Here is a 16,713-nt window from a genome sequence, read left to right as displayed (position 1 = left end):
ACCAACAATTGTTCCTGTGGAACAATACTCAGAAAGCAGTGAAACCAAACCCCACCTTCCCAGGCAGCAGTGGGGAACGTGGGCAAAATCTGTGGAAAAGAAGTTGCTGTACTTGAGACCAACTAGATGCTGCAATTTTCAATTGCCAGGAGAGGAGCAATTCACAGTTGATCACACAGTGAAGATAGGACAAAGTTGCTTCAGAATATAACTTCCAAAAACCTCCTTTAAAGAAACAAAACCACTCAAACAGAGGCAACTTCTGGGAGGTGTGTCTTTGGTACACAAGTATGTCAGCAACCAGAATTGTTTGATGTCCTCATTACAGCTGTCAGGCTTACATTGTAGTCACAATAGTTTGGTGAATTTATAACATTGGCAGATTTTCTGAAGAAAATCATTTGGATCTTATGATAAAAAAATGTATGAAGTAAAAAAAAAAAAGAATCCACTAAGGCAAGACACACAAGTTAGTTCAGTAGGATGACTGAATATGCAATGAAAGCTATTCAATACAAAGTATCTTCTACCATAGAATGGTTTGGGTTGGAAGAGACCTTAAAGCTCATCTAGATCCAACCCCCCTGCACAGGCAGGGACACCTCCCACTGGACCAGCCTGCTTCAAGCCTCATCCATCCTGCCCTTGAACACTTCAGGGATGGGGCAGCAACTTCCCTGGGCAGCCTGGGCCAGTGTCTTGTCACCCTCACATTAAAGAATTTCTTCCTGAAGTCTAACCTAAATCTCAACATTTATATATATCCCTATATATTTATATTCATACACCAATACTCTCAAGGGGTCAGAGAAAGAACTTTGTTTTCAGAGTGAGTCCAATTTCAATCCCAAGTATCAGTGCTAAATTACTGTATTACATGCTCCTAGAGAGAATTGAGTAGCTCGTTTAACTGGTAACTTGGAGCCTCTTTTCTGCAGCCTGTGTGCACAAGGATGAGAGATTTTGCCACTTTGCTCCTTTGGCCTTGCAAGCCCTTCAGAGAAGAGAGGCTTACATGAATTAGCCATGTCAGCATTTTGATATTTTTGTCCATTAATGGATTAACCATTCAAGATGTCCAGCTGAGAAGATAATGTAGCTGCAGTATCATTGTTATTACATCACAGCAAGGAATTTTTTCCTTCTGTTCACTTTGTTTTCCTGGATTTTTTTCGGAGATTATTTTTGTTTCTAAAGGATAGTTTTAGTGGCTGTCAAGCCTCATCCTGCATTTGGAAAGAGAAGAAAACCTTAGGAGTATTCCCTAAACTTGACTTCCAGTGCCTGAAGTGCTGTTATGGAACATGTATCTGACTGCTGAATGGCTGTCAAGCCAGTTTCTTTTATGGAGTCAGGCCCTAAGGTGATCATATTTTCAGTAAAACAGTGAGCCAATTTATTCCCACTGGGTTATGGGAACTTTTTTATGGTACCATGTATGCTGCATCTGGCCACAAGCATATTGCAATTGTGGCTTAAATGAAATGTAGCACATTACCCATGCAGCCTGGGAACAACCACTAAAAATTAAGAATAGAAAAATAATCACAGAACAATGACACTGCCAAGTTATTTTACTATTTGGAAATCAAGGTTTAAAATGACAACTATCCCAAAATCCCCTTGTCCAAACAAATCAACCTGATGAAATGAATTTTCTTCTGTTGCATCATCAATACTGAAAGTGTTTTACTTCATTATAAAGAATGAGCTATTTAGGGAAACATGAACCATGAAAACCATAAGATTCTGATTTGTCATTCTGTGATCCTGATTGGCTTTTTGGCATACATGTAAAAAACCTACACTTAGCAGCATTTTTTTTTTTACACAGAAATAGACTAAGAACTAAAGTAAATGGTAATTTAATGAAAGATACCTCATCTTCACACTGCAGCCTGGATGGCCACGTCTGATGGGGTTTCAGATCACAAGCAGAACTTACCTTGGTAGCATATGTGTGTCCATCAGATCCACAGATGGGGCTGGCATGGGTCACAGGGCAAGGTTTGCATTTTACTATGTTAGCTGGTGCAGTCCAGTGCTTCTGGGCCAAGGTCCCTTTCTTTTGTCGAAGGCTGTAAAATAAGAGACACCAAATTCAGGCTTGTTGGGGTTTTTTTGTGTTTTTTTAACATGCTTGTATAAAACAGAGGTGTGAAAGCTTCTTTGAATAAGGCAAAGCTGGCTATTCAACATGGTATTAAAGCAAGAAAATTAAATATAGTTCCCAGCAACACTTCCGTAATATGGCACGTTGCAACAGGCAATCTAAAAGACCATAAATTGATATGCAGTCTTAAATGTACAATACTTGGCAGCTTCATCTTGGCTTTAACTACAAATGGCTTCACTTAAGACTCTGGCATTTTGTTCACCTACACAGTCCTTGCCGGGAAGGAGGCAAGTCTTGCTACGTCAGGTTGTATCCAGAGACATTTTCACCAGGCCTGCTCCAAGTTGCCAGGTTACTGTTACAGGTGGGACAATCTTAAAACAAAATCCTTTGGAAAACATTGTGATTTATAGCACAGTTCTAAAAATCTCTAAAATTGCCAAATAACTTGGTGACTGTGGGTGCAATAGCCCTCCTGACACACTCCAGCTATTGAACAGCCATTAGTCTCAGATCACCCACAGTCCCTCCAGGAGTGCCATAAAGTGACACAAAACCCCTCCAAATCCACAAATGTGTTTGTGCCATGGGAGTGTTGTCCTCAAGTAATGGACTAAACAATTATCACATTAAAACTGTCTATGGAAAGACATCTGCTCCAAAAACTTCTTGCAAAGCATGTACAATTGTTTCCGATTAATAGCTCATTTCTCTGCCATAATGAACTACTTGACTGACATGAAGCAATTACCCCCACGCCCCCCAAGCCTGCTGTTGGAAGCTGATTAAAAGTTTGCTTTGGAAACCACAAGTCACTGTTACAGTGCAGATTCCTTTTGGCCACGTGTACTTGTCTTTCACTTGAAAGCATTTACAAGGGAAGGCAAGGCATAGCATCAGCTTTGCTGGAGACTGTAAGAAAAATAACTGCCATCTGTTCTCATCCACAGTGAAAAAAGATATAACCATTCAGCTAGGAACACATTTCAATGTGCCACTGAATGACTTTATCACAGTTTTAGAAAAATATATACAGATATTTTTTAAAGCAATTTCACTACAGCTTGCAATTTGCTTCACAATACTCACTCTGATGTAATGACACATTCAGCTGCTAGAATAATAAAAGTTCTATTCTTTCATCTCAGTTTTTTTCAAGTCTAACCTTTGTCCCAGTGATGAATAGTACTATTAAGAAGCTTGTGTCCACAGAAGGAATCCAATCATGATATCATAAACTATGAAAATAGAAGCGGAATATTTAAGACTAAATTCCCTTGTTATTTTGAAGTTCTGTTAATGTACAGAGCAGCTTTCCCTCTCTCAGATGCATTCTGCCTTGCAGAGTTCCCATTAAACCCGAACCGACTGCTACAAAAGAGGGGTTTCCTGGCTCTGAACCCCCAAACAGACCTTTGCAGATGTGCTGGGGCTGTACAAACCATTTATTTAGGTTTTCCAGAATAACTGACTTTTCAGCAGCCTCCTTGACTCCAACAGTGCTTTGCTACCAAAACTTAATGATTATCTTATTTTCTCGAACCATTTTGATAACAGGCATTTCTTTTGTCTTCTCAACTTGACAAGAAAATTCCCTTGTTCACTTTACTTGTGGCCCTGCACTCCAAGAAACACACAAGCCCTGCCTGGGAGCTTTTGAGATTCATATTGCAAAGCCAGTTTCTACTGGAAGATTCTTCTGGGGCTAATATTTTCCACTCACCCATCCTCAGTTAAAATAATAAATAAAGGATTTGATTTATACATTTCCAGTTATTTCAACAGCTGATCAAGCCTCATGGCCTTTTCCATGACTATATTAAGCATAAAAAAAAAAAAAAGAGGCACAGCCTTGGGCCTGAGCTCTGCTCCTGCTGCAGCTGCTTTGAAGCCAAGAGCAGACTTGGGTGTGAAGGCAGAGCCTCCCTTTGGCCAGGAACTGGAGTGGTTTCACCTGGGCTTCATTTGCAGCATCACACCTGCAGACACTGGGGGAAGCATTATTCCCTTCCTCCCCTCACATTCATCTTTAGAATCTTCTTTTGATAACAAGAGGAAATCTATTCTCTCAAAGATGGTGATATTTAATAACAGGAAGAATTCACAGTGGACTACATCTCAAAGCATTTTTCTTCTTTTAAAAATGATTAGTTAACCATTTCAGCAGCACTTTATGTCACATTTGTAAGGAGGCAAGTAACCTGCAGCAATCACAGGTGTGAGGTAATTGGCAGCACAGCAGCCATTTTGATTGTATGAAACATCTGGGGTTTCAAAATTTAATATATTATTTTCAAGCTACAGTTTTGTCAGAAGCCATAGCTCAAAATGTCACTGTATTTGCAGCAAGTCAAAAATAGTTTTTGTCCACTTGGCTAAGCAAGCAATAACTAAAGGTTTTAACTGGATACCCAGATCCTGCACCCCCATCAAAAATATCTGTAAGCACCTGTTTTCTAGGGAGAACATATCTTTTTTACAAAGTAATAAAGTATTTTTCTGGAGTGATATTTTGAGAGGCTGGATAAGACTTTTGGAAGCTTTTCAATCCTATAACCCTGAACAACACATCAAACATCCAAACAAACATATTAAAACCCAGACCAGAATATTGGCTGCCATGAGCAGCCAGCCTGCAAATCCCTTCTCAATGGAAGTGCACATTCACAAACTGGGAACATGTTTTGCTATGCTAATCATCTTGTTTTAGAATAAATATGCCAGGAGAAAGCCAGGCCAAAGCAAATTAGTCCTTGTTTGTTTGTTTTATTTTCCTGACAACTTAACCAACTTTAATCCTGCTTTAAGACTCAGAGTTGAAAGGATCTCCTACAAATCAGTAGAAAATAACAACTGTGCAGAAAGAACAAACCAGAAGCTCCCCACTGGGGGAAAAGTCTGTCACTTTTATAAGGACAAGAGGGCCGAGTATTTTCAATACCCCAGAAGTAAATAGACATTTAATGTCTCACTGCAGCATTGGACTGACAGGCAAACCCTACCTGCTTTGGCTTTTCAGACTGGTGAACCAATGCACCAGGAGGCAGAAGATCTAAGGAGCAGTGAAGCTGCACAGAATTCAGCCTCTGAACATTTTTACATACGAAGAAATTCTAGTGGTTCAAAACATTCATGCTTCAACCCAGGGAGAACATACCCTGACTCAACTTCATTACTCTTTACACAGACACCACTTACCACATACTGTGAAAACACAGGGAGACTGCATCTGTTTTGCTTGCAGAGAGAAAGGGAAGATGCAGGAGGGTTTCCAGATACCATCAGCCAGGCAGCAAGACCATACATGGTGGCTCTGGGCAGCCACGAGGCACAGTCTGTCCTAGAGCCACAAAGACCTTCACCTCAACCCAGGTCCTCAGAGCACTAAGCCTTAGCTGTGGAAAAGGAGAAGTGACTCCACCCAGCATTTAAAGGTTTCAGGTGTGTCCCAGGGAACCAGCAGCTCAGCCCCAGCAGAGCTGATGAGCACAGCTGGTGCCCTTGGCCCAGCTGGCAGCCCCAGAGACATGATCACCAACCTCTTCCCTGGCTGGGGCTTGGCTGGTCCTGGCTGGCAGAGTGGCTCTTGGCCCTGAGATGCTCTGTTGGGGAGATGAACTCTGCCTTTCACTCAGCAAAACCTTGCCAAACCCAAGGCTTCAAACACAGGAGTCAGCTTTGATTTTTGCCCTCAAAATTTCACAACCTTAATTCTTGACCAAGTCCCTGAGTGGATGACATGGGCTGTGATTTAGGGATGTCTGCATCTGTGCTTGTAACAATGCTCTCTCAATTTTACACAGGTCCTAGAAATATGAATAATTTCATTTTTATTTGCCTTGAAATACTCTTGGAGAAATAGAAATTTTAAAGGAGTATTTTAAAAAAGGCAATAATTTATCTTTTCAGATGCAACCTGGAGGGTTTCAGCAAAGAGCATCACAACCACAGCATAGGGAGTGAGAGTGGCTGTGAAATGGATAAGCTGAGTTCCAACCAATGCTTCCAAAGCATTGCACAAAGTTCATTTTCTTACATTTACTGAACTAATCAATATATTTTAATTAATTTACTTATTGAGAAGACAATGTTTTAGCTTCTGCTCTGCAGCTGATTTCTCTTGTTGATGGAATCCCTAGGTGAAGCTGTGGTGAATACGGTACAGTATGATTAGGTGGTCTATAAAGATGAGAAATTAAAAACAGGACCTTGTAAATTTGGTACAGAATGTGCAAATCAGGAGTATCAGTGTTCAATTTTGAGACCACAGCTTTTTTAGAAAACGTGGACATATTGTATTTTAATAAGTTGGGTAATATTGCTACAAAAGATAATGACTGTAACTCAGAAAAAACAATTGAGAAATTATAATGTAATTTAAAATGGCAAATTATATAAACTATCTTTGTTTCAGTTATTATTTGTCTTATCACTGCGACCTCAAAACAGCCAAAATATCAATAGATTTTATAAGCAAAAATAATTCTGGGCTTTTATGTACTTATATTTGATCATCCAAGTGCAAATTCAATTGAAGCTGTAAATGAACTTTATTATTAGTAAAGATATAACATGCACTAGCATCCGGACTTCTCATCCAGAAGCAAATTTACATTAAGAATATGTTACTTCTCTTGCAGACTAGTTATTCCCAAATGTACTTACAGTAAAGTAGCAGATGAAGCATTGATGGTTTTAGGGCAATTACAAATCAGGCTCCTTTGACTACAAGTCAGCAGGCTGTTTCCAAATCCTACCAAAGGTTTAGGAGGAAGGAGGCAGGAAGTAGAAGTTCCTCCTTAGGACTTTAGAACCTATTTAGTAATTTGATTGGACAAGAAAAAGACACTTCTTTACCCAAAGGAGTTTTTGTCGGCTGACTTTTCAAAGGTCTGCTACAAATAACAGCAGAAAGTTTCTCAACAAAAAACCCAACAAACAAGTTACACAATTTCTTCTAACTGTGAGTGTCAGGTAAAGAAAATAGAGAGCTTGGTACTGTCTCTTCTTGTTCTGGAAGTCACCATTTCAGTGACATTACAGAAGCGTAGAATTCGGTTCAATACATGTTGCAAATTACTTGCAACACTCAACTCTTTGCTTTTCTGCTGCCTAAAATAAAATATCTAACTTTAGGACCTATCTGAATAGTATTGAGCTGGTCAGGAATTCTTTTGATAAAAAAAGTCTTAACTACAAAATACTACCTTGACAAAACCAAATTATTTCATGGAGATGAATTGGCTTGACTGAACGTTTAATGACATTCATTGTCACTGGAGGTCTAAATGGTGTTGTGCCTGTTTATCTCAGGCTGCAAGTGTTGGTCCAAGGTTGGGGCTCTGCAGGTGCCTTGACATGTAAAGTGCTACAAGAACAGAAACTCTTGCTCATATTTCCTTTCCTCTAAAGCCAGAAGTCTGAAAGCCCCCTTCTAGAGACCTCTTTCATGCAGCAAAAGCTATCTCACCATCCTCGGGGTTTGCAGGTTCCCTGGAAAGCAGGTTGGAGTCAGACCTCCATAGGTGGGCCCAGCTGCTGAGGGATTCTCCAGATAACCTTGTCTTCAGGTGACTGCGAGTTGTGTGCATTAGTTTTCAGTTACTGCCAGATGGAGACATTCCTCAAGATGAGAGTTAAATTAATCCAGCTTGCTTACTTTCTAAATCTCATATCAAGCCAAAATACCATATGTCCCATACAACTAATTATCAATCAAGTCCTATTGAAATGCAACTAAAAAGTTCAGTGCACCAAGGCAGACAGCAAGTATTTGTGCTTCCTGAGGAGGTGCAAGAAGCTCTGACAGTGCAAACTGAAATGGTTTCTTGAAACTGGAACAATTCACTGTGGAAAGAGTTTATAATGTACTGTCTGTACCTTCTCTAAGTCTTGTGCACAGTTTGTTCTTGTTTCCCTGAAGGAAGCTTATCACACTAACGACAAATCCAACAGTGCCTGGCTGCTTCTGTCTTTCCCTTGCATGAGCTGTTTCTCTTGTTCTTGAGGAAGAGAACGACTGAACTAAAATTTGCCAGTATAAATGGCAATGCTTTCTTCTTTCTTGGTATCATTTTTGTATTCTGTTTATGAGAGCTAGGAGACTGGCCTCATTTCTACAACCTTTCATATTTTTCACAAGAGCTGTGTAGACCCTGAGCACTACCAGTCAAGATATGTGAAGAAAACAGTCCATGCATATTACCTTGGAATAAAAAGAATACTAAGCTTTTGAATGAGACACAGACTCTTTATTTAAAACAAACCCTCTAAAATGAGAACAGATATATAACTAGGGTAATTTTTCTAACTGGAATTTGCACCTTCACATAGAAAGAATAATAACATGTAGAGCTGCCCTGCAATTTAGCATCATCCCGTTGGACTTGTACACTGCCACTTTCTTTGATTTTTTTATTCAAAGAAATAATTTCAACTATCTGATTGTGCTAAGGCTGTTGATTACTTTCTCTTGCTGCCATCATATCTGCTTCTCGACAGATCTGGCTTAAAAGAGCCATAAGAAATACAAGGCTTTGGTAGATGTGCTGAGATTCTTAATGGGACCTGATGGTGACTGGGGACCTTTCTGGCAGAACGAGGCATGTTCAAACCCTTTCCCCCAGTAAATGGATACTCCAGGTGCTTGCTGTTCTTTCAAGCAATGAGATCGATAAGAATATATTGGCAATTAAATCTGTCCATTGCTGGAGAGCACCAGTAGCCACACGACCACACTCAGAGAACAGGCTGTATTCAGAAGATGGAGCTGGAAATGAAAAAATAGGGAAGAGGGAAAAGGACAATCCTGACTTTTGAGGTGAAAGTGGTTCAGGTGTCATTCCAATGCAATGAATAATAGGTATTTCCAAGGCAAGAGGAAAAGACAAGCCTATATTTCTTATCAAGAGTAAGAAGGCATGGGGGAAACAACGTAGCAGGAGGAATTTGTCAGCTAGATAGAGGGAAGGATGAAAGTTTAGGTATAGCAATATGTGTTGCAAAAAAAACCCTGACATATTTGCAGGGAAAATGCCCTGAAGATTCTTACATGGTTCCTACCAGGTTCAACTATCCACCACCTCTTGAAAGAGAATAAAGAGTCTTGGGGCCCAGGGTGTTCAAGGTTATAGGTTCTGCAACATGAAAGCATCTTTTTACTTTTTATTTTCTTATGTGTTTTAGAGGAACAGAGGATTTAGAAAAGCTGACATAGATTCTGAGGACCTACAGGGTCAGAAAAATTGTAGTCTGCTTGACTGATTTGATACAACTGCTGCAGGCAGCTTCTGAGACCCAGCAGTACTGAGTCAGAGAACTCCTGAGTGCAGCTGCTTGGACAGGGCAAAACAACAGCAAGGGCTGTGTCAAAACACCTGTAAAGTGACATTTAAATATGGATGCTGTTCAGCTGCTAAGACAACTTGCTCTGCACAGTATCAGGATCTCTCAGTACAAGCATCCTTTGGAGATGTTAGTACCTGGCTTTACTTATTCCTGAATTAAAAATGCTAAGCTTGTTATTAAGGCTGCTAGAGAAGCACAGGAATGTCCACCTTTCCATGCATAAATACATAAAAATGGTGTTTGAAAGTTCCCCTTAAATTCTTAGATATCAGATTATTGTACTTACACACAATTTACTTTTGAATCAAAATTCTTAATTATTTGCAACTTTTAGACCTACTACACACGTTCCAGCTGCACAGATATGAAAGCTGCCAAGGTACACAAAGGAAAGAACCAAACAAAAACATTCACACAAACATACAATCCCAATGTATTTAAAAGTCATTACTCTCTCCTGAATAAATAACACAACTTCTAAACTCTGCCTGTTCTCATGAATTTTCATAAGAGAATTGTTTTCCTTTTCATCGTTACTTTTCTACTAACATTAAAAAGAATCTCAGACATCCAACTATGTAAAAATAAAATGCAGTGCCTTGAATTTCAAAGGAGGAGGAGAGATAGCAGGAAGTTCATAATTAAAGCTGAAATCTTCTCTACCACTCCTCAGCTTGTAGTAATCTTCAGCAGCCACTTCTGAGCCCTGGATTTTGCATGCTGTCTGAGATGCTGGAACTTGGCACAGGGTGCTTAAAGGTGAAGTGCACAGCTAATTTAATTTAATACTTTTGTTGGCATCAGTTTGCTTTCCTTCCTCCTATGACAGCCTATGTGATTTTTTTCCCCTGTTACCAGAAAGGAACACTTTTTAAGAGGATGAAGGTACCTTTTCTCTGCCCAGGCTGTGATTATTTCATCTTAAAATATTGTATTGATCAGGTCTGCCTCCTCCTGCTGATGGAGCTTGCTAAGATCTCCAAGGAAGCTGAATTGCTGATGGCATGTGAGTTTAATCTGAGCTGTCACATTTGTTTAGGAAGCAAAGCTGATCCTCACTCACTATGCCCTGTTTTCTTGCAATTGGACAGCTCCAAATTTTTTCCCCAAACCTGGCAGAGCAGCCATTTCCCACCATTGCCCTGCTACAGCTCACATTTCTAGTTACCATGTGGTTGAGTAGCTGTGCAAACAGAAGGGTGCAAATTACTTAGCAAGGCTAAAAATCACAGCACATTTCTTGGCAGCACTTAGTTACACCAGAAAGTTCCAGCAGGAGGACGAATTTCCCAGGAGCTGTGGACAGATGAGATTTAAAGCCACCCTCACTCTTGGCCAAATGTGGGGATCTGTCAAGTTCAACACCATCAAAGCCCCAGTGTCTCATGTCTCTGCAGACAGTCAGCTGCTGCTGGGCAGGATGAAACTGCTGGGACAAACTAGTGTGCTGACCTAAGTGGCAGACCCACACTGGGATCTTTATTAGATCTGTGTCCTTCAGAATGGTTTGTAACCCAGCCTTTTTGTATTCTGGCAATGACAGTAGCTCAGTCACATGCAACACATTCCTTACTTCTACACTCTCAAAAGCTTTACTGCCCAAAAAAGTGTGAGTTCAGGTTGTTTTCTGAAGCAAGAAGGTTTAGGAAGCTTATTGTCACTTTGCAACTGCAGGGGAAAACCAGAGACCCCCCCCAACACAAGCATCTTTAGACAGCTCAGCTGAGTTCTGCCTCATTATGTTGATTTTGCTTTTCCTAAGGCAAATAACATGCAATCCTCAGAAAAACTGACATATTGCTGGTAGGGATGGGAAAGTAAATGCATTTTAAAAAATACAGGAATAACTCTTGCCCTTAAGGCACTAAACCAAATGTTTCTTTTATAAATGACTGCACAGAACTTCTGTTGTGTGAATACTTGCTACCATGGTACAAACAATCAGTTACAAGCTGTGCTAGCAAAATATTTGCCCCTTCTGACACATTTTATTATGAGAGAGGCTTATTAAATTCTCAAGAAAGCTAAAGCAGATTAAGCTGTTGAGGATTTTTACAATTAGCATCCATTACCTAAGAATTAATATGATTTCTGAATAGAATTGACTTGTCAAACAACAGAAAGAAACAAAATCAATCCCAAAGCCACTTCCAGAATATAGTGAAAATCCAGTATGCGAGGTTGGTTTGGAAAAATAATCAGAATGCAGTTTGCTGTGTCAGAATAAAATGAATGTTAGTGAAATGCATGCTAACCAAACCAGTTATAAATATTATAAGGAACTGGGTAATTTTAAAATCCCATCCTTTTTAGCATCTAAATAAGCTAATACTCCTGTTGCTTATTCAGCACTGCTGATTTATAGAGCTCAGTACTATGAATGTCTAAACATTCTGCTGAATTTCTCTGCATACTCCGTGCTGTCTGTCTGGTTATTTGATGCTAGAGATGGAGCTCCTAATATCTATGCCATCCCCAGCTTCTCAAATGAGGCCATCAAGAGCTTTACCCATCTTCTATCAGGCTATGTCTTAATGAGAGGTGACTGGAGCTTCAGGAAGATCCTAAACTGATGGACAGAATTTACATAATCACATTAATTTCTGGTAGTGACTGAATGCACATGATCCAGTCCAGAGACAGCACATGGTGAAACACCTTTAGGTAAAAATTGGAGATGAATGCAATCGACATACTTGCAGAAACTGTAAGATATACATTTCATGAGTCACTTCCACTGAGTTATTAAAATTTCACTTTGCTGTGACCTTGAATCATGAAGCCTAGCAACCATGCATTGCAAACCACCCGTTCTTCCCATCTTCTTCAAATACGTAGCTCTATAGGCTCTCCTGCCCACAGAACCTCCAGGTGCCATTAAAATGCAATGGAGCCACACATTTACACTTTTGACAGTTTCAGTATTTTATAGCAGCTTCTTCAAAAGCATATTTTACTGTGTGAAAAAGTGAGATTCAACCAGTGATATATTTAGATATACCATGTAACATTACCTAGGAGTTTTACAGGTTTTCTTTAAATAAATTTAAATACTTTGCTGCTAAGTTATTAAACAGGAATCAGTTTAATGCAGATAATGTTGTCTGACTATGTACCACCTTATTTTCAATCACTCTTTCCCACCTGAATTTCACTTCAGCATACATTCCCTTTTGTTTATCTTGCTGTGATCAACTATACATGTGTCCTCACCCTTCTGTTTTGTCTCCATTCATCCTTTGTGACTTCACTTATGAGAGACTAATGCACTGTCAAGGGTCAATCTGTCCTCTGCCAACTCATTTGGACTCTTCCTGAATTAACCAGATATCTCACTCATAAGAAATGGCTGCTTTTTGGACCATATTTTTCTTGTGTACTGAGCTCTAGTCCTCTGGTCTCACAGATAATTTCCTCAACAGTTTCTTTTTCAATCCCCTTCTCTTCCACCATCCTTCTCCTACTCGCTATTGATTCCTTGTATCTTATTCTTACTCTTTCTTTTGACCAATTCTTTGCTGCTCTGGTGAAAATCTAGGAATCACACTTCCCCCCTCTCCCAATTGCATTCTCTCAGGACCTACTGTCTATTGTCTACTTCTGCCTCACTGGCATCTGTGACTCTATTCTCCAGCCCTGTTTTCTTAAAATCTGGCTGGCTTGTTTAAGGACAATTTTATAAAATTGTGACAAAATTGCAGTGCCCTTTCTCACTCACTGTTGTATTTAATAATTTTGATTCTGCTCCCTCAGTCTGACCACTCTACTCTGACCTCCTCCCAGCCAATCTCCTTTTCCTCTCACTTCTCCCCTCCTGAATCTTAAACTTTCTTCTACTTTATTTGACCTCAAAAATGAGATCCCTTGGAGAAGCAGTTATCTCTTCACCTACTCTTAAATATTCCTTCCACCTGTCCTAGGAAGTATTCTATTTAATATTATATTTCCTCTAGATGGTCTCTCAATGTCATTTTGGTGCTTTACGTGTAATATTCGAGCCTTTTTACCTTTCTACACTTGAATCTCTGGAAACCTAAGAAACTTTATAGGTGTCTTCTCTGATTTAACCTCTATCTCTTTGTACTATTACTGTGATTTCTTCCCAGGAACATCCTGACCACATTAGAAGCTTGCTGTCTCAAAACCAAGTATGCAGTAATTCTTCTCACATTAGCTTCTCCATTTTTAGTCACTGTTTCCCTATAATCACATTCATCATCTGGACTCATTCTTTAGCCATGTCCCTCCTTTCCCTGATCCAAGCCATAGGACATTATTTTTCTGCTTTCCACTGTGTCCAAGAAGAATACATAATTAATTTAGCTATGTTCTGTATCTTCTTCCTAAAATCATTCCAGATCACCTGAGCAATCGTTCTCACATTTTGCTCATTTAGAATCTCTTCTTCTCTTATTTTCAGTCTGTGCACTGTTTAGGACACAAAATATATTTTTACCTTTAGACCTATCAGAATTCTGGGTCAGTAGCAAATAATACTTTTGTCGAGGGAAGGAAGTGTTTGTAAAGGGAAAATACGAAATATGAGTTTGTTTATTCCCAAAGCTGGAGAGTAATTTGCATCTCTGAGATGCCTTCTGCATGAGCCCATTTCCTTACATACCAAGGCAGCCAAAGGCTGGTTCTGTCTCACTCTGAGGGCTGCAGCACAGCAGCTGTGAGGCTCTTCTATATGTTGATAACTGTGCTCTGGATTCATGCTCTAATGATCTCATTTCTTCCCTACCTTTTAGAATTTGGCAGGGAGCCCTATAGTCAGGTGAACTGGAGCAATCAGACCACTGACTGTCAGGAACATTAAAACTTCAGCTTGTGTTTTCTAACTAACAGTCTAGGGACAATTTGTCTAGACTTAATCACGATCTTGGGGTGTCAGTGATGGAGCTCTTCTGTGTTCAGGTGGGAAAAGGGCAGGATTTCCACCTCAGCACTCAACATATTGGTGCTGTGATGTCAAGGACTGGGTGAAACTCAGGATGAAATGAATAGCTCGCATTGTGTTTCATCAAAAACTGGAAGATGAGTTTCTGAAAGGATGATGAATCTCAGTTCCACAGGCAGCTGAAGCAAAATTTCTGAACTAACAAAGGAACTAATTAAAAAAAGTCTCAGGCTTCTGAGCTCTTCCTTTGCTAAGCTAAAATATTGTTGCAAATGAAAAATTCATACACAGATAAAACACAGAGGCTCAAGAAATTAACTATGGATGAGGTGCTAAGTAGGAATGACCGCAGTGTAATTCAATTTGGCAGTGTTGGGCTTCAGGTAAACTGGATCAGCTAAGACTAAAAAAATCTGTCAAAGGACTTGAAAGAGATTTAAAACTAGATGACTGACCAGAATACTGGCAGAACAATGTACAGCAATGAAGATCAGGCAGGCTAATTTATACAACGAAACCATAAAATATCCTTTCTATTCAACAAGGACCATCAATTTTAATGCCAATAAGGTACAAAGAAAGAATTTCTAAAGAAGAGGAAATAAAAAGCAGAGGACAGAGAAGTTCTCTGTACTTCTATCTGTTGAATTGTCTTCTGATCAAGTCAAGAGACTGGATGCTAGACTAGAGGAGTAGGTTTGATTCTTTATTCATGTTTTCAACTCTTTTTAACTAATTCTGTTTTCTTGACTTCTTAACTCATTATTCAAATGAACAAAAACCTTGCATTATGCTTTACTATGAAGGTTAATTAGTCTTCCACAGTTGATGATCACTGACTGTAACAACCAATTAAAATGGTTTGTTTTGTTTCATAAGAGAAGATGGGTTGTGTGGTGATCAAAGCTAGAGGCTGGCTAAATCAGCAAAGCAAAATTCCCAACTGTCACTTCCCATACATATTAAGTAACATTTTCCTTGATATTATCATAATAAAGCTGTGACAGAGTTACAATAACAAAATTAGCATAAGCAGACCGTATGGGTTCTCACTAAACTTTATACAGTATGAGAGTGGATGGTCCAATGACAATTCTCTGTAGTAGCTGCATCAATACAGATAAATACAAAAGATGCAGCATCGCCAGAAGCCACCACAGAGCAACTGGAGATTGGGCTGGGCCAGGCAGTTTGTGAGACACGAGGCGTGCAGGGGTGCAAGAATACCAGCAACTGCCTTTTGGCAGAGTATGGGTTGCTGGGCATGCTACTGCCAAGAATTACTTGTTTGAAAGAGGTTTTTCCCTCTTTTAAAGCAAATTCCGACAAACATCAGCAATTAAAAAGGTGAGATGTTAGAAATACCTCTCTTTCTTTGGGTCATACATGGAGAGACACCAATTTGATAGCTTGGTGACTAAGGCACTCACCCAGGCTGATGAGACTAAATCTCTTCTCCAATTAACATCCAGAGAAAAAAATAAACCCTACAGACTTTGAGGGAAAGGAATAAAGAAAAGCCAATAAGCACTCCTCAGAAGATCCAGAAGATTGTTCTATCCAGGTCACAAGGCTAGAACTTCTCTTTTTATATTCTACATTCAAGGTTTCTTCACCATCCTACTCACATTTCTGAGGTGAGAGACTTTGTTGTCAAGAACTATTCGGTAGATTCCTAGGACATGTTGTGTTGAATTGACAAGAAAACCATTTTTGTCAGAAGACTCCAGAACATGCCTCCTCAATACTTTGAGCTGAAATATTGCTTTCCTTTTAAGCTCATTTCTGTTTCCACTTTCACAAAATGTTTCAGTGTGAAAAAAAATCTCAGCAGGGAGCTTGAGTGCAAACCGAAACCACAAAGACTATACAGATAATTCTATAAAGTTAAGAGCTAATCCAAGAACATTTTAAAGTACTGTAACACCAATATTCAATTTCACAGAGGTGGCAGTTTTAAACTGGCTGCAATACCAGGTGGTGTTTTTTTGTTCGTTTGTTGGTTTGTTATGTGTTTTTTTTTTTAATGTACTAATTAGAGTAGGAAGTAACTCTGTTGAATCTGCTAGAAATTTTGACTTTCTAAACTGCAGTCACTGAACATTCTGTATTTACTTGCAATGAATCTTTAAGGACTTCATTGTTAAAGTAGAGAACATAAATCCAATAACTGATAGCAAAATGAAGACCTGATAATTCTCTCTTAACTAATTTGAAAACTTGTTAATCTTCCTGCCCTCAATATTCCACAAAGATTTAACAGCACGGTTCTGTAGAACTGCTTCCTGGGAAATACGCCTCATTAATGTAACAGAATCTATCATTATGTATTTGCTATTTATTTATATAT

At 39.3% G+C, this 16,713-nt stretch overlaps 1 protein-coding gene across 2 annotated transcripts in view; it reads right to left on the bottom strand.

Annotated features, from left to right (window-relative positions):
- The window catches only part of SPOCK1 (SPARC (osteonectin), cwcv and kazal like domains proteoglycan 1), a 269,899-nt gene that overhangs the window by 89,579 nt on the left and 163,607 nt on the right, over positions 1-16,713 (bottom strand). For both annotated transcript variants that reach the window (XM_051631488.1, XM_051631487.1), the window contains exon 5: positions 1,946-2,078. In XM_051631488.1, the coding sequence (XP_051487448.1) occupies positions 1,946-2,078 (133 nt within the window). The remainder of the gene's footprint in view (positions 1-1,945; positions 2,079-16,713) is intronic.

This window comes from Apus apus, chromosome 13 (assembly GCF_020740795.1).
Source record: "Apus apus isolate bApuApu2 chromosome 13, bApuApu2.pri.cur, whole genome shotgun sequence".
Classification (NCBI taxonomy): Eukaryota; Metazoa; Chordata; class Aves; order Apodiformes; family Apodidae; genus Apus; species Apus apus.
The sequence above is the reverse complement of the archived record's forward strand: the minus strand, read 5'-3'. Positions and strand labels throughout refer to the sequence as shown.